Source organism: Coloeus monedula, assembly GCF_965178545.1.
Source record: "Coloeus monedula genome assembly, chromosome: Z".
Lineage (NCBI taxonomy): Eukaryota > Metazoa > Chordata > Aves > Passeriformes > Corvidae > Coloeus > Coloeus monedula.
In genome coordinates this window covers 50123527-50142088 of record NC_138822.1, presented here as the reverse complement: position 1 = coordinate 50142088, position 18562 = coordinate 50123527, and the positions used below count along the sequence as shown (strand labels likewise).

The 18562-nt window shown below is 34.6% G+C and overlaps 1 protein-coding gene across 1 annotated transcript in view; it reads left to right on the top strand.

Moving 5' to 3' along the window:
• Positions 1-18093, top strand: part of SPTLC1 (serine palmitoyltransferase long chain base subunit 1) — a 34029-nt gene extending 15936 nt beyond the window's left edge. The window contains exons 6-15 of the mRNA XM_082302245.1: positions 3174-3306; positions 5020-5149; positions 6888-6977; positions 7688-7795; positions 9203-9298; positions 9587-9683; positions 11158-11212; positions 12838-12955; positions 13800-13873; positions 14370-18093. Coding sequence (XP_082158371.1) covers positions 3174-3306; positions 5020-5149; positions 6888-6977; positions 7688-7795; positions 9203-9298; positions 9587-9683; positions 11158-11212; positions 12838-12955; positions 13800-13873; positions 14370-14463 — 995 coding nt within the window. The 3' untranslated portion in view covers positions 14464-18093. The remainder of the gene's footprint in view (positions 1-3173; positions 3307-5019; positions 5150-6887; positions 6978-7687; positions 7796-9202; positions 9299-9586; positions 9684-11157; positions 11213-12837; positions 12956-13799; positions 13874-14369) is intronic.
• Positions 18094-18562: the final 469 nt, after the last annotated feature.

Genomic DNA, 18562 nt, shown 5'->3' with positions numbered 1-18562 from the left:
CCAAGCTGATTTTAAATTTTGTGAAGTCTTTCACTTTGTTTCAAGTGATTGCTTGAAACAGGTTAAATTTGTTTTTTTTCTGGTAAGTGAGAGATTCTTCAGATTGTTTCCTGTCCTCCTTGGAGGGCTAATCCTAATGTGTAAACTATAGCTTTTGCTCTTTATTGGCTCCTGAATTTATTGCGTAAGCGCTCCATTTCACAAGGGAAGGAATCTAATCTGCAGCATTGCTACTTGACATCGCTAGAGAAGAAGTGATGTTATACTCGCCCATTTGAGGTATCATCTTTTACACACAAAGTAATGGAGGCTACATTTTAAATGGCAGACAAACACCTGCTCTACTTGTTCAATCTGAAATTGTCTTCCCATTTTCACCTAACTTTAAACATTTGAGTGTGACATCTGTGAGAAGAAACACTTCTTGCATCACTGTGTGCCTTAAACTTTTCACACAATTTTTCACTTGTTGTTACTTCAGTAAATGGGTCATCTTCTGTGCAGAACTATAGTTTCCTTTTACATTCCTACGTATAATTTAACTGATGGTTGTTGATTGTTACTGCTCAGTTTTATCCCCTCTTAGAAGCTGATATCAGTATTAGAAATCTCTGAAATGTAGATATTGTGTTATAATTTATTTTGAATGGAGACTTGGTTCTTCATATCTATGCCACTTTGAAGGTAATTAATAGATTTAGTGAGTCCCTTTTAAGACATTTTTACTTTGTGTTGTAATCCCGAAAAATGTATCTGTGCCTTTAGCCTATAATGAGCATGAAATAATTGTATATTTACACATACCTGCATATTTGTGGGTATTTTCTCCATAACTCTCATTTCTTCTGTTTTTGACTTCCATGTGAGCATATGCTAGGCACTAAACAGGCCTTTCATAATAGTTATTAACAATATTAGCTTTATTAATGTTTCATAATTGCATAGAAAGCTGTTCCAGTCTTGTCTTCCTCTGTGCAAATGTACTCCAGGTGGTGGTTGCAGTTTTCAGTTAAGCTAGGTTAATCCAAGTGGTGTAACGAGACTAAAGTGAATCATTGCAATAGAGGAGAGTCAGATAGTATTTGGATTTTATCACAATGAAACCTTAATATTGCCTTAACACTTTTTAACCTCATGGTTTTGAACTTACTTGTCCTTGCCCTTGGCAAAATTTACTTAGGCTTGCAAAACTTTTTTCCGTAGCACAAAGCTGAAGATATTTGTTAGCTGCCCTTGCTATAAATACTTGTTTTGCCCACTGTTGTTCACCTAGACCTTGCTTAGTGTAATGGTAGTTGTTGCTGAATAAAGCTCGGTGAGAAGGGGGCAAGTTCCAATTTTGAACAATGATGGTCTTGTCATCTTTTTCAGTTAAATTGTGTAAGTGGTTTCCTCATTTGGTGTCAATAGCTGACTGCTCAAAAATAGTAGTTCAGTCCTTTTTGCCCCTAATTTGTTATTCTCTACAGGGCTTCAGAAAGAAACATTTTGTACTGAATGTTGTTTATATTTCATGTTTTAAATGCTATGTAGCCAGTCTATTTTAAAATTTTTTTGTTATTGCTGATCTTTGTTGGGCTTTTCATTCAGTATATCAAAGGTCGTCCTGTCTGTTTGGAAGCCTGATTGAAGACTGTTTATTGATCCTGAAGTCCATGTAGCAGTGACACAAGAAAAATACACAAAGATTCTGAAAGTGGACTATTTACAATCTCAATCAAGAAAGTAGATGAGATAATTCCAGTCAGTATCCTTCCTTCTGAAGGCTCTGGAGAGGAATGGATATTCTATATGTCCCTGAATGTTTGGTATATCTAGTGCAGCTGGATCAAAATGACAGGGTGCAAAAGAAAACTTACAAATCACAAATGATTAACTGTTTGTTTTCATTTAAAAGCAGTGGGAAAACCAATTCCTTTCTGATCTATTTTTTTTTACCTGATGCACAGGTAAACATTAGGAAAGGATTGTTGAGGCTTTATATTTTGCAGGCTATAGATAAAATTCCTCTTTACTGTGATTGGGAGGCTGTTTGAATAAATACCCTTTGCTTTTATTAATAAATACATCAGACGGCTGTGTCCTTTTGGGGAAAGATTCAGCTAGATATATTTAATATGGCAAAGTTGGGATTTTTACGATACCCTTTCTCTCTGCACCCTTTCTGTTGGTGTCTCGTCAGAAAAGGCAACACTGACATAACCACGCCCCACAGATTATTGGAAGAATCTCTACGTATAACTAATGTTGCTTTATTTGATGTTAGTTTCAATGAACTTCAGTAATTGCAAAAAGATAACACTTGGCCAGTGGTGGTCTTTCAAGTCACACAGTAATGATCTCTATTTGCCTTTTAATCTTATTTATTTCCCGGTGATAACAGGCATAATTCTCTGACTATTGCTAGCAGAAGCAGACAGTGGCAATAGAGTTAGGCAATCAAAATAACCATTTGTCTGATACAGGTTATTTTGCTTAGTTGGAATACTTAATGCTGTGGTTACCTTTGTGCAGCAACAATCCACTCCCCCTGTGGTATTACAGTTTTTAATATTTTGATTTCTGACATTGGTTATTTTGACCTAATTGGCTTGGGAAATGCTGTGTGTGTGATTGGGTCAATATATCTTAAGTGTGAATAATCTCTGGCTTGGAGGTGCGACCTTTTCAATGGGCTAACTTGTGTTCAGGAGATCGTTTGTGACTTGTAGTCTGACAAGAGCAATTTTCTGTTATAATGATAGCTGTGCTTATGTAGTGGAAGCATCAGCTTGGAAGAACTGACAGTCTGCCAACAGGACCTCATTAATTTCTATAAATCACATAATTTGTTTCCTGACTGTAGTAGCTGTGCTTTCTAGTCACAGTCCAAGAAGGCTGCATCATTTGTAGTCTAATCACAAGTAGATTTTAACAACTTTTGCATAAGAACATTAGAGAAACATGTTGCATAAATATTTTCAGATCTGTCAAAACTTGTGATTAGTTACTTGTCCGTTTAAGTGAAGCTGGATTGGTTGCAACTGGGTTTTGGAAAGTTACTTGTTTTAATTCTTGTCCTACAAATAAATGTTCTCTCTTCTTCAATTGGATGATTTCTAAAATAATGATAGTCTTTTTGATATGAAAAAAAGCTAGCTATCTAAGACATTTTTGATTTTTCTCTCAAATAGATGTGCACTTAGAATTAGAAGAACGGCTAGCAAAATTCATGAGGACAGAGGAAGCTATTATATACTCATATGGATTTGCAACAATTGCCAGTGCTATCCCTGCATATTCAAAGAGAGGGGACATTGTGTTTGTGTAAGTATTGTTTTCTACTTGGGAAATTCCAGATTAAATAGTTTTCCTTTCAATTCTTCTTCATGATTGCTAATCATATTGTTGAACATTTAAAAATACTGCTAGTTTTGATCAACGATTATGTAGTACAAAGTTCAAATATTTTTTCTTTGCCAAATACTACAAATCAGTTACTTCTTTCTTCATGAAAGCATAGTCATGGGCACTCAGCTTCAAAAAAAGCAAAATAACTTGCGCATTCAAATACGAATGTAATTCTAATACCTAATTTTCTTCTTAATAAACTATACAGTAATACTTGCTTTTCTCCTGTTTACTGCTGGCTTCTCACCTTTGTTCCAGGACAGTTGTTCCCCTCATGCCTATTTGCATTAGTTTAGTTGGATAAATATTGGTACATATTAAAGTAACAGAAGAATTGCTGTGCAGAATCAAATAAAGGATTTGGCAGGCCCAGTATCTGGTCCTTGAGAATAGCCAGTCATGTTTTGTGAAAGGATGATTCAAGAACCGGGAGAAACAATGTAATGGTACTCAATTTACGGAGCCAAAGGAGAGGGTTTGGATTTAGGAAGAGTTGATGGATTTTTCTTAAATCTTCTGATTCTTACAGTACTTTAGATCTTTAATATCCACAGTGTTTCTTTGACATGCAAATGGCTGACTTGAACATTTTATGGAAAATATGAAGAAATACCTGTTTCAAATACAATACATACTAATTTCTATGGATGCATTTGATTTTTAGACAGGGATTTTCCTCATGCATTTTCCCCATGGAAGCAGAGAGTGAGTGTCAGTGTGGGACTCAGCTGCCTGCTATGGTTAAACTACAACACAGTGATACTTTTGTATTTGTCTGCCAAAATCTCTCTTTGGTGCTCTCTTTTCTAAGTGTAAGGCTTGCAGCCTATTTGACGTCTTTACAGAAGTTCTTTCATAAATTTAATCATGTGTTTTGGTTGTCTTTGATTATCTTCTGGATCGGCATTTTTGAGACAAATGACCAGGATTGTGCACACTACTCAAGGATGCCAGTGTACCCTGGATTTAGTTATCTCATACTGTTTCACCTTCTCATTGACAAAAGATCTCACTGTATTTGAAAGCAGCTTGGTTGAAATTACTGCATTTACCGTGTGCAGGTTTGCTTTGGCTGCCACTTTTACAAGATTAGTTGGCCTAAGCAGCTGTGAAATTGCATAGCCCATCATAGCTGGAAATTTGCTGTCCCAACACTAAAAATGGGGGGATTGTTCTTTGGACATGGAGATATAATTTCTCAAAGGATATTAAGATGGAGGTCTTGAGTATTTGGAGGACTACAAAAAATGTTACAGGTGCATCTTTGTGCTTTTTTTCTAAGACCCAGAGCAAATGGTGTGAGAGGTTTCTGGGATGATTACTGTGATATTGTACCTAGTCCATGGAATGCTGTGCTCAAACTGCTGTCACATACAAACAAAAGGATGAGTGTAGATTTCAAGAAAAAATCTGCTTGCTTGCTTTTAGTGTCTGTAATACACATAAAATTGAGAAGCTTTGAAATGAATTTTCAAAATGTAAATAAAATATACAGTGCTTTAAAACATCTGGTTTTGTCTACAGCTAAGTACAAATATCTGCTCAAAAGAAAGACAGTTCTAATAGCCAGCTTTCTTTGAATAATTGCACCATGTTTAACAAACTTAGAAGGGTTTGCTGTATTTACAGAGATGAAGCTGCCTGCTTTGCTATTCAGAAGGGATTACAAGCATCTCGTAGTAACATCAAGTTATTTAAGCATAATGATATGGCTGACCTTGAACGACTGTTGAAAGAACAAGAGACTGAAGATCAAAAGGTACCATTCCTTTGAAGAAATATTTGTACTCTTTTGTGCCACCTCCCCCACATTTTTTTTACTGAGTCATGTAATTGAATGGATGCAGTGCTCAAAGGCAGTTACTTGGTTTTCATAACTCTCTGTTGAGCAGTTAATGTTGCTTATTTAATTAAGATAATTTTTGAAAAAAAAAATTTATTTATTTGCATTTGTTGTCTTAACCCTTAGAACTAAGCTTATCAGCATTAGTAGCAGGGGAATATCTTTCAGGCAGATGACTGAAGTGACATAATGTTTTTCTTTTCTTTAAATACTATTACAGAGCTTAAACTGTATTTACCTAATAAATCATGCAAGTTAATTACCACTTTGAATGCCACAGTATGAAATCAGCACAAAAATGGCTCGTCCTTTATAGAATCAATATGGTTGATTTTTTTTCTTAGTCTTTCCCTATCTTGCATTCAACTCTTAAGATGTTCTCTCTCTTGAAAAATTTGAGTCAGTTTGATGGCTTGCTTCTCATTCTGACAGTAATGCAGAAGGATGCCCAAAAGCAGTTACTAGGATCAGGATCAGAAAGTTGATAACTTATTAAATTAGTTTTAAAAGAATTAATTGAGTAGCTATCATGATTGTATGGTTTGTTTGTACATTTTGTGATAAGACACAGAAAAAGTAGAGTAGATAAATTGTCAATCAGCTTAACATCAGTGTACATCAGTAATGGATCTTATTAGCAAATTTATGGATAACATACTAGTTAACATGCCTCATGGAAGATACATACTGTTAGATAATCTTTACATGTGTTTTTAGATGTGGTTTTCAGACTAATTTGTGTAACACATTTGGTTTGTTAGAGCAGAGTGCTTTGAATTAGCTAAAGTTTCTTACTGTAATCAGCTGAATGTGAGCATAAAGTTGGTGGGCAAGAGCTTAATATAGACCATGTGTGTATAACTAAGACGTACTGACTAGAAAAGGTCATATCATTAGAGTTGGTAAAGCCTGTAGAGCAAGACTGTGACTAGTTTGGTACCTACCACACAGAAAAGTCAAATAGATGTTTCTGAATCTTTTTACAAGAACTGAAAAATGAAAGAAGTGTGACTAAATATCCTTATTCAGAAAATAGCAACAAGATTCAAAGTAAATAACAGAGGAATGGCATTTTAAAACAGCAAAACTGAAATTATACCAATTGAAATTTAGCAGAAACAAGTGAGAGATATTTTAATGGTATGTACTGTATCCAGAGATCAGACAAGGACTTTGTAATGTGAGTGTTATGAATACTTTTGCATTGTGTTTTACAAAGACAGTACTTGTAAGAAGTTTGTGTTGCACTGTGAATCCTGGTGCTCAAAACCCTTGTTGAAAAGTCTTCTAAATGCTTAGACTAATGATGAGTATAACAGAGACCACGATTTGTAGTATTTGTTCTGTAGTTACATTGGTTGTATTTTATTCATAAAGTTCAAATGGATTGGTATAATTTGTTGCAAAACACTATGTCTTAAATCATGTGTAGAAGTCAAAAGCTTTGAAATTATTACAAAATAAATAAAAGACAAGTAGCCCAGTGAGGCATTTCAACTTTTGTTAAAGACAAAAAATAAGTTTAAACTTAAGTAACAGCTTATTTGAAAAAGAGGCCATTCCCTTCAAAAAAATATTCCCTATCAAAAAAAATTTTAGAGCTTTGCTTGTTTAGTAACACTTGAAATAAAGAAAACCATATCTTTCTCTGAAGAATCCTCGAAAGGCCCGTGTAACTCGAAGGTTTATTGTAGTGGAAGGATTGTATATGAACACAGGAGACATTTGCCCTCTTCCAGAGCTGGTAAGTGGTTTTAGTTTGCGTTTTGAATTGCGTATGAAAGCATGTGTCTAATGAAATAATAGTGTTGTGTAATTAAGCCTACATAGAAAAGCTCTGCATGCAGTTTTTTTATTTACCTTCCTGCTTTCTCATGTGTTCATGAAATGGTGATTCCAAATCTTAACCTTGTTTTGAAACTTCTGATTAGGATTCTGAAGCTATTGAGACTTAGAAATGAATATCTGACTGTGGTCTTAGTTTTTATCCTGTAAAATATACTATATTTTCAGCTACACTGTATGATACTAGATCGTTAAACTAGGTTGTATCTAAAAAAAAGAAAAATAAAGTTTCAAAGAAACCTTGATACAAATGTCAGAAATAATGACTCCAAGGAAGACATTTGCTGTTCAGCATAAAGTGGCTTTTTGTGCAGGCTCTACACTTGTAGACGGTGGAAGAAATGGTGTGGAAATGCATCATCTTGAAAGTACTTGAGAACCTATTAAAAAAAGGGATTTTTTAATATATGAACATTTGTGAAACTTGTTCTAGTATTACATGGAGGAATAATTTTGAAGGCTGTTAAAATGTCTTAATGACAGAACAATTCTAGAAGAGACTTTTATGCAGTATTCAGCATACTGTCCTTGTCTTTCTTTACCATATCTCTCCCATGCATTTTGTCACCAAATTCTGACATGTATTTTATATAATTTTCTTTGTTTTAGATAAAATTGAAGTATAAATACAAAGTTAGAATATTTTTGGAGGAGAGCCTTTCCTTTGGAGTCCTTGGAGAACATGGAAGAGGAATTACTGAACACTTTGGAATAAATGTATGTACTTTTTTGTTGTGAATGGGAGATTTGTGCAGAAGCAAGTTGTGCAATTGTTTTCTAATACCTGTGGCATTAACAGATAGTTTTTTAGTGTACAGTAGACATTTAGATACTGGGATTTTTAAAATATGGGGTTTTTTTAAATACAGGTTTTTTTAGCAGTCCTAAAGCTTTCAGGTCTTGGCAGTCTTTCATGTGCTTACTTGAAGTAGTTTTACTTATCTTTAATGACAAAGATAACAAAAGAATTTTTACAGTGCATAATTCTATCCTTTTTTGGGACATGCAATGAGATAATGAGTACTGCCTTTTCCAGCCACATACACTTAAAAGTGTCACTCTGACACAGAAGTATTTGAGGTCTTGGAGTAAATAAGAAAGATCTTTGCAGTATATAGCCATCCTGTTTTACTCTATTGCCTTTTACTCCAGTGGAGAAAAATAGGATAAAATTTTCAGTGGTTCTTTCAAAGGTGTTATTGTGGTACTTTACCAGCGGATTAAGCCGAACTATTTTTCCAAGGGTCCACTTTTCATGTGTTTATGCAGCTGAGGAGTACTTTGGAAATTTAAAATGGTATCCTTGCAGTTGCTTACTACCACAGTCCCCTGAGCTGAGGTAAAGGAAGAAGAGCTTTTTGTTTGCCAGTGTTCTAGTGTGGAGCATCTCTCACTACATTCCGACAGTATCTGAATTCAGCTTGGAAGTGAAATAAAAAATTCTGAGAATCATTCTGTCTTCCCCTTTGTCCTGTTGCTTTCAATTAATACCAAACATGGAAAAGGGAAAATTAGTTTAGAAAAGGAAACAGTGTTACTGTGATACATGCCAACTGCCATCTGAATAACTGGCTTCTATGTTAAATTCCTTTCCAATTAATTGACTTTTACAATAAATTAATTTACAGACAAAATCTTTCAGAGCCTGGCAAAAGAAAATATTTGCAACTAACAAGTGAAACAAGACAATTGTGTCTCTAATGTTCAGACTATTTTAATTAGGTCTATGCTTAATTTTAATTGCATTCTACCTTTTACTGACTACAGCGCAACTTATACTCTTAAAGGAAACTGCCACACTGAGTGCATTGTGGAATTGTCACCAGTATCTAAATAATTTGTTCTTTCTGTTTGTGTTCTTCACATTGCAATACCTGGAAGAGGGAGATCATATGCAATTTACTTACAGATCCATAAATCTCAATTTCCCAAAGTCCTTTCTGTATTGCTCAAAAGTATTATTATTATTTCAGTTGTACTTTCATTTTATTATGTCGTAGTTCGGTAGATCTTCCCTAGTATTCATGGTAATATGAAACAAGGTATATTTTTAATAGGTTAACTTATAAATGGTCTTGATGCAATGAAAAGCATCTTTTAATAATTTGTTGATTTAACTGACAGATTGATGATATAGATCTTATTAGTGCAAACATGGAAAATTCACTGGCTTCTATTGGTGGATTTTGCTGCGGAAGATCTTTTATTATTGATCATCAGGTAAGACAGATCTCTTTTTAAATAGTCTGGCACTATTAGGTACTTGTATATAAGAGTTAGTTATTACTTTCAATTAGCAAGTATGATATAGATGATTATGCAATATTTGATTCTATACAGAAACGCTCTGGTTCTATGAAATATTGTAGATGAACTGGAGACCTGCTTTGAAATCCTTACATGTACTTGTAGGTGTGGAGGAGAGGCTGTTTATATGTACATGAATTACTTTTTAAAACATTGTCTACATTACTGTAAAAAAATTTTTTTTTTCCTTTTCTCCCCTAGCGATTGTCTGGTCAAGGCTATTGCTTTTCTGCCTCCCTACCTCCTTTGTTAGCTGCTGCTGCTATTGAGGCTCTGAATATTATGGAAGATAATCCAGGTACATAATTCAGGAAAATGTTGTCCTTCAGTTTTAATTCACCCCAGACTAATAAGTTGAACTTCTCCCTACTTTTTTCCTCACCTTTTTACTCTGATGTCCTCTTTATTTTTTTGCTAATTAATTTTGTGTGCATGTTGTTTTCTTCATGTTATTTCCCACTCTGCTTTTCTTCTTCAGTCTTTCCTTCCCTTTCCTTCTTACAGCTGAAAATCAGCTGGTTATTTGAGGCTAAGAGGGACACGAGTGGTTTTAAAAAGCAAATAAGAAATTTTTATTCTGCTGCTTAGATCAGTGATATGCCTCTTCCCTAAAAACATTCCTTCAGCACAAATGAAGGAAGAGAAGGTTAAATAGAAACAAATGGTAATACATTTCCTCAGGACTGAACAACCCTCTCCTTTCCACTTGCACTATATAATTAGGTTTTTTTCCTTCTCTAGTTAAGCATTCAGGCAAGAGTCTCAGGAATGATCAGGGTGCAAACTGCCTGTGATTTTGCAGGACCAAATACAGGGCATTTGTATAAAGTTGGCAGGTAGAAATTTCTGCTCTAGGAGTCAACTAGAAAAGCCCTTAAGGATAATCTAGTTCCAACACCCTTGCCATTGGCAGGGACACCTAGACCAGGACCCTCATCCAACCTGGCCTTGAAAAATCTTTTTCCTGACTGGGAATTGAACCCAGGCCACAGCGCTGCCAAATCCCTGCCACTAGAACATCTGGGAAGGAATTTTACTTTCATTTTATTTTTTTTTAGGAAGTGGATGGGCTGAGAGGCACATGAGGACAAAATTGGCCATATTGTGTATATTTGGTTTTAACCTTCATTTGCATCAACAGATTGGAGGACATCTGCAGAGATGCAGTATTAATTTGTGACAAATAAATGAAAATTACTGGGTAGTCCATGCCCAGTCCTCTGAAGTGAAATAGAATCAAGAAAAAATTAAGAGTAAGTTACAGGACTGTTAGGTGTAGTGTAGGTTTAGCCTTCACCAAGGAAAGGAGCCACGATTTGGAGATCCAGGAGTCAGTTTCCTCTTAAGGAATCTGCAGTGAATTGGGGATAGGATCAATGAGCAGCACCTGCATGGCAATAGATATTTATGGATATTTATAAATTGGACCTGCCATTTCAGTCCTATTACAAAGTGTTTATGTCATCATTTCCATATGGTCATGAACAGCAGCAGCTCCATATGCAGCTGGAATAATGAGATAAAGGGAAGTAGTGCATTTGTCAGGACTTAAAAGCTTGTCATTTCCTGGCAGAAGTGGGAATCGGGAACATTAAGAAGAGTAGTTAAAGAGACTTAGTAGTTTAAGAGATATACATACCTTTGATTCCAAATGCTATATTTGAAATCTTAGAGAAATAGAAAGTAGAAACAGGAAATCTAAGCCTTTTCTTTTTCTGTTTTGTTTTGGATTTTTTTGCAATGTTTTGTTTTCTTTGTTTTTTTGTATGTAGACATTTTTCAGACTCTCCGGGCTAAATGCGAACGAATTCACAAAGCTTTACAGGGGTAAGTGTGGCATTTGGGGCTTTTTAGGCTTTTATTTGGCTATGCCTTTATAATGCCAACTTTAAAGAACTTTTCTTGCCCAAATCTGTTTCTGGTTTTACAGATGCTTAGCGTGGGATATGTACTCTCACTTATGTATGTATTAAAGGAGGAATAGTATTCTTTCCCAACTGTCTGTTACGCTACTAAAAAGAGTCCAAGTTTTTTAAATCCCTCACAGGTTTTTAAGTGAGATTATAACTTAAGGCTAGTGAGGAAGTCAGCAATCTCTTACACATTAAAATCTTCAGGAGAGTGTGATAGCTCTCAGCAACACAAAGTGTTGATAAGCATTTTGAAAATTGTGTAAATAAAAGCATTTGGAATGAAGCTTAGCAGATACTCTTTCAGACAACCCAGTAGACCTTTCAGTCACCTTGAATACAATATTGTTCTTACATATTTGACTTGAACATTAAAATAGTAAAAAATTACCCGTTGTTCCGGATACACATAGAAAATTGCTAGAGTTTATCTGAAAAATAAGGTTTAAAATTTCCTAACACTATGCTGTTTTAAAACACGACTATACTGACTGCTTTTTTTTTCCTGTCAGGTATTGATACTAGAAAGATACAGAAATTGCTGTGATATTCAACAATCATTTAATGTACAATAATTGTGCAATTGTATTTTACAATTCTTCTTCCTGAATAATTTTCTGTTGCATATCCCAGAAATTAATAACCTTTAAAAACACTCATACAAAATCTCTAATGCATGATTAATTATACTAATTTCTTTGAAATCATACTACCATGAAATTATCCCGGTCTTCTTAAAAGGTGTGTTAAGCAAGCTTATCAAAGTCCAGAAATCAAAATTACACCTCATAATTGATATGCATTTATATGACCTGTTAATTTGGGGGACCAGAGGTCTTGCTTGGATATTGGATACAGATTTTTGGATGGTAATAACTCAGTCCTGATTGTGTTTGATGTGTCAGGACAATGACAATCAAATGGCAGTCATTCAGTCAAATTCTAGAAACCCAAATAACACCTGTTTCTATGTACAGTTTAGGGAACAATTCTAGTCATATAACTAATTTTAGAGGAGCTTCTGACTAAGTGACAGATGATGCTGTAAAGATTTTCTACAGGAAATAATTTAAAATCATAAATCTTTCCCAATCTTTCAAAACCTCCAAGCAAAACCTTTGCTCCTTCTTATCCCTTAAATGATAAAAAAATTTATTATTGTTCTTAGTGTAGACTCGAAAGACTTGACCTAGCTCGCTGGGTTTTTATCAGCAACTTACAGGCCTAACACAGACATTGCTCTTACATCTTCATAAGGATTCTTTAAGAATTTTTGAATGATTAATTCTTTTTGCAAAAGGATGAGTAACTCTTGTTATACAAACGTACTGAAACTCCTTAATAAAGACATTAGCTTGACAAGTTTTGTTATCTTTGTGTAATGCAAGCTGAAATGCACATATGTTTTGTCTGCATTAGTATCAGTAAAGTGAAATATCCATCTTTTCTCACTCACCACCTAGAAAGGGGAAACACTTGTTATCTAGAATTTCAACACATCTTCAAGTAGGATGTACATCAAAGCCTTTTTATTTGTTTTAGGATTTCTGGTTTAAAAGTAGTGGGAGAATCTTTTTCTCCAGCATTGCACTTACAGTTGGAGGAGAGCTGTGGATCTCGAGAGAATGATGTGAAGTTACTCAAAAGAGTTGTGGATTATGTAAGTGTCCCCATAGTAATTTAAATATATCATTGACTTTGAATGTTAATAATGAAGGAAGGGTAGGGAGGCTTGTTGGGTAACTTGTTGAATTATTTTGCAGAAATGCTGCAAGAAACTCAGTTTCTTTACTGATAATACTGCTCTATTAAAGATCATCTTCTCACCATTTCTTGTTGCCGATAGTTAGGTCTGTAGCTCTGATTAAAAAGTATACATTAGACTTTTTACTTCAGGAAATAATTATTTCCTGTTCTCTATTTCAGTGCTCAAATCTGCATATAAAACTGTTGCTTAGACAACTTTTATAATGTTAATAAGAACCGTGTTCTGGAGGTGCACTTTAACCATTTAAGGTCAACCTTTGCTTCTTTGAGTTTGTGAACTTGTGTTTTTTATGTGTGAACAATCTCATATTCTATATGTAGTATTTTTCCCTTCTTCAATACATATTGGTTCTCTTTGTCCCACATGGGGAGGTGGGGGTTAAGGGAAAGGTTTATATATCAGGTGGCAGATAAACAAGACTACACAACAAAGAAATTCTGAGGTTAATTTCCTTGTAAATATGCTTAAATATGATTTAATTGCCTGATAAATATGGTATGTTTGCCTGATTACATGGAGATGAAAACTAAAGACACTGCACCATAAACTGTTTTATGTGTTAAAGAGGTATTGAAATTAGAAATGATTTTGCACAACCTTCCCAACCTCCATTTGGGAAAGAACTTGCATTTATCTTGACACTAGATTAATAAAAGCTAGTTATATGTATTTGGTGATCAAAAAGATATGCCATCAGAAATTCCCAGGATGACTGCTGTATTTCCTTTATTTGTAGTGCATGAATAGTGGCATTGCGTTAACACAGGCTCGCTATCTGGAGAAAGAAGAAAAATGTCTTCCTCCACCCAGGTTAGCAGAAAGTTACTGTGTTACTTGATTTTTATTGTGTATGGCTCTCCATCTCTTTTTGTACAAAGATGGAGTTTTGTTCAGTGGACTGGATTAAATAGTTGGTTCTTAAAAAAATGGAAGAGGCCCCATTTTTGATGCATATATTCAGTGACTGTTACAGGTTGCTAGTACCATTAAATAAATGTATCAAAACTACCTGTATCTTGGGGATCAGCATGTAGCCTGTTAGCAGGCACATTTCCATGAGCTGCACCTCTGTAGGTAAAAAATACAACAGATTTCAGCAATGTGTATGGCAGGGTAGCAGAGCGGGGGCAAAAAAGTAGTTTGACCACGTCTGTTTAGTCATATGTCTTGTTTCTGGTTGAATTTGAATTTGTAATAATTTCCCTACAGATAGCGATCTTAATGTGTTGAAATTAGTATGAAACAATTCTGAAGCTGAAGTCTAGGACTAAAGTTTACTGTGTATGTTCTGGTTTTCTTTTTCTAGTATTCGAGTAGTGATAACAGTGGAACAAACAGAACAAGAACTGGACAAAGCTGCATCACTTCTTAAGGAAGCTGCACAGTCTGTATTGAATTAGACAGCTGTTTCTGGATTCCTCTTTCCCCACATTATCAGGATAAGTGTTTTACACTGTATAGTGACTTCCAGATTCTTCCACTGATGGCATTGAAATCTGACTAGCAAAATTGTTCTAGAGTGGTACAAATGCAGTGAGGGGAAGAATGCTGAATTTTGGAGTTGCTGAATAACACAGTGTTGTTCCAGTTCAAACTCTACCATTTATTAGCATTACTTAAAATGGGATATCACTGTTGCATTCATGACTCTTTCATATGTTTAATATAAAAAGTTTTAAATTTATTTCCTCAAACCCTTAATATTCTCAAAAATGTGTATGAATATTCAGTTTCACCCCAAACCTTGTAAAATGTATTGTTTTCTCTGCATTTTCTCAGAATGTGGAAACTTCAAATAAGTTTCAAGGAATTATTCCTCCCCACCTTCCAGATGAAAATACACTGTTCCTAATACTTCTTCCAAAAGGAAGAAAATAACACATTAAGATATAATTTTGTGCTATATTATGTCATTTATTATTGAATTATAGGAGGGAAGAACTTCAGCTCTTTTTGTTTATATATCTTTCTCTAACCATTTTTGGCAGCCAGGTTTTAAGAAAGCCTGGCCAGAGAATTCTATTGTCTAACCAGTAAATTCATATCAAATACTATTTGCTTCCAGCATTCCATGTGTAATTATATGCATGTTTGATATTATGGGTGAGGTTTTTCATATTATTAACTTTAAAATATCTGAATTCAAACCTCTGAATTGTGAAACTTATGTAATTCCAATGCAGTATGTTCAGATAGGGGAGCTTTGTACCAGTCTTGAAGAGGAGTAATAGGCAACATGGAAAATGAACCAAGGTTTTGAAACAGCAACTAAATACTAGCTTAGTCAAACTGCTTTTAAACACAAAAATGATGTGTGCTTAGTTTTATCTTAAACATCTATACCTTAGAAGGGAAGACTCACAGATAGCTACTAAAAGTTTAGATGGTACAAATACTACTGAAACACAACTCAATCTTTGCACATAAAATTCCCAAGTAAATTGATAGTAGTATCTGGAGGTTGTGCTGTCAGGATTTTAAGTAAGCACAGATGGACATTGCACATATGGACACTTTACTTCAATCAGGAAACTGGTAAGGAAGTATGTACCTTTTTATAAAACAAAAAATATAGCTTTTTATTTCAAGATTTTGCTTTAAGAATGCCTAAAAATTTTGTATTCTGCCTAATATGTGTTGTTTTGTACTTATGTGCCTTTTTGGTTGCTACTACAAGGATTACAGGACTATTTTTGAGAAACATCATTGTTAAATATAAAGTTAATTATGTTTGATTTAGATTTTTACTTATGCAATTGGATTTTGTAGCAATGCAATATATGGTTGACCATATATTGCTGAATATTCTACACTACGTGAGCATAGTCTATGTTGCCTCCAGCTCATAGAGACTGTTTTTATGCTGGCTTTCAAAACTTTTCAGCTGTGTACATTCAGATAGAATATCTAAAGTTGTGTTGGGGCACTTCTGTGATTGTTCCTTGACATTTGAAATAGTCAAATCAGTATCTGTGCAACGTAGAAAAGCCTTCATCCCAATGTGAAAGAGTATTCCTATTTCACTGACATTTATGTTTTCTCTGTTAACTGTGAGTAAAAGCCAGTGAGAAGCCAACAATTTAAAAGAAAAAAAAATGTGCAGAATGAACTGACTCCCATTTTACAGACTGGAACTGAAGTGCCGAACAGTCATCTTCAAGACCCTCAGAGACTGTGAGAAATGGAAATTGTTATCGCTCTACTTTGAGCTTTTGAGCCATTTTTGGTTTGATAATTGAAACCTGCATATTCGAGTAAAGTCAAGCCTTTGATGTATAAACTTGGAACAAATGAGGTACTTTGATTCAAGTGCAGCATAATAAATAGTTTTGGAGTTAAGATAAAGCAAAGGGAAGGTAAGCAAATAACAATTGCCATTGAAATCCTAGGTTGCAAAATCTATATTTAATTCTCGCATTTTATTTTAGGTTGTCTGCAAATGGAGTGGAATTTTTGTTGTGCTTAGAGAATTAGCAATAATTTTTAGATAAATGGATTTGTGTTATTTTTGTTCTTGGTTTGTTGGGTATTTTTGCTTTTAAATGCAGTGATAACAACTAAAGTAGCAAGAAGCAGAGTGAAATTTCTAGCAATTTCAAAGCTGTGACTAATTGGTTCTGATGAAATAAAAGTTCAAAAATGTTGCTAAGAGATGCCATAATCTGATTCATTTGACAAACACATAACCCACCATTAAAACATTGGTAAAACTGCCTTTGTCCTTTTTTACTGTTTGCCAGTGTATAGGAAAGAAGCATTTGGATCACAGTAAAGTGAATACCTTGGTTGATAGCAGTTGAAGTGCTGTTGTAGTGTGTGTTTTACTGACAGGTTATATGTATGGTCTCTGTGAGAAATTAAGACACTTACGAGATGTAACTGGTGGAGAGGGATATTCCTGGTCAGTTTAAGCATGTCTGGCTCCTCTTCGAGTTTTTTGATAAATGTCTCTGACATGGCAAGCAGACGAAGAAATGGGTGGCTCTGGGGAAAAATGTTGATTGGGGTTAGGGAGACAGCACGTGATTCTGATTAAACGTCTGACATTTGAAAAATCAGAAGCCTGTTAAGGTGCTTAACTGCCCAGTGCTCTTGACTGATAGATATATGAACAAATCTGTGTTAGTTGCTTTGTAGTTATGTTTGGATGAAGTGGGATTTTTCCATCCATTTGTTCAGATGTGAGCATGAGACTGGAGTTGAGTGGAAAGGTATTAGTGGGATACTGTGAGATGAATCAAACACAAAGACCTTATCCCAAACTTCAAAGTATCTTTTGAAAATAAGTTTTATTTCAGTCAATTTATGTATTTTGCTTTGCCAGATATTTCAAACAGAGTTTCAGCTAAGTGGATAATAGATCCAGTATTTTAATTAGTGATCAAAAATAAATGTTGTTAATTTTTTTTTAATTGAAGATTAATACCTGGTAGTTGAGAAGGAAGGCATTTTAACTGTAAAAAGCTGGCCATTTATTGAAATTGTCTTGATGGAAGCAATTTTTTGCAGTATGTGGGATAGACTGGAAAGCATTTATACTTTGAAGATATTTTAGCTTGAAGAAACATGTCTATGTGATATATATATATACTTATTTTAAACAAAGAGGTTTATTTTCCTTGAATATTTAAAAATAAATGATTGCTATTTGTGTCGTTTTGTGGTTTTTACAGGAAAAACTACAGATGCCTTTTCTGTTTATTATAGTAATCATTATTTTTGGATAGGAGGTGAAATGCATAAGGAGGGTATTAAGAAAGAAAGAGACGTATGGCTGAATAACTTTGATTTTTTTTTTTTCACTTTTGAAATATGAACCCAGTCAATGCACAGAATGGTGTACTGTCTCCTTTCTGTCACTCCATCTGGACTTTATTATTTTAAACAGGGTTGTGGAGTGTTGGCATTCACTGATCTATGAAGTTGCTACCGCAAAAGTGTCTTGCATCTTAAGATGACTAGAGAAGTACACATGTAAATGTACAGAGCTGTAAATGCTGCTTAAATAGAGGAAATATTTACAACTAACACAAAGCATTTGTACATTAAACTGTTTCAGTGTCCTAATAAAAGGAAGTGTCTGGATAACCTTTCTTTTTGTGTTGTTACATTCTTTGGCAGTTTTCATGGTAGTAAGGTATTAGACTTACTCTGTCTTGCTGTTGATAGATTTTCCAGGTTTTAGTTTCCTGTCCATTGTGTACTAGGTAATTGCAAAACATGAGTAGTAGAAGTCACAGAAACTACTAAATCAGCTGAAGAGTACCTATCAGGGAAGAACAGTTTCTACATGTCCAATTTCTAACACTTAGGTAGCACACACTTGCTGAAAACCACTGTTGGAAGCTAGACAGTGGGCCAGATACAGTTTTGTTGTGCCTCAGAATAGAATTTCTGGTGTATCAACAAACTTGAGTCCAGATGACATATACCCCAGCTTTGAGACACCTTTACAGAATAAAATACTGCAATTCTGCCTACCATGTTTTATGGATAAGA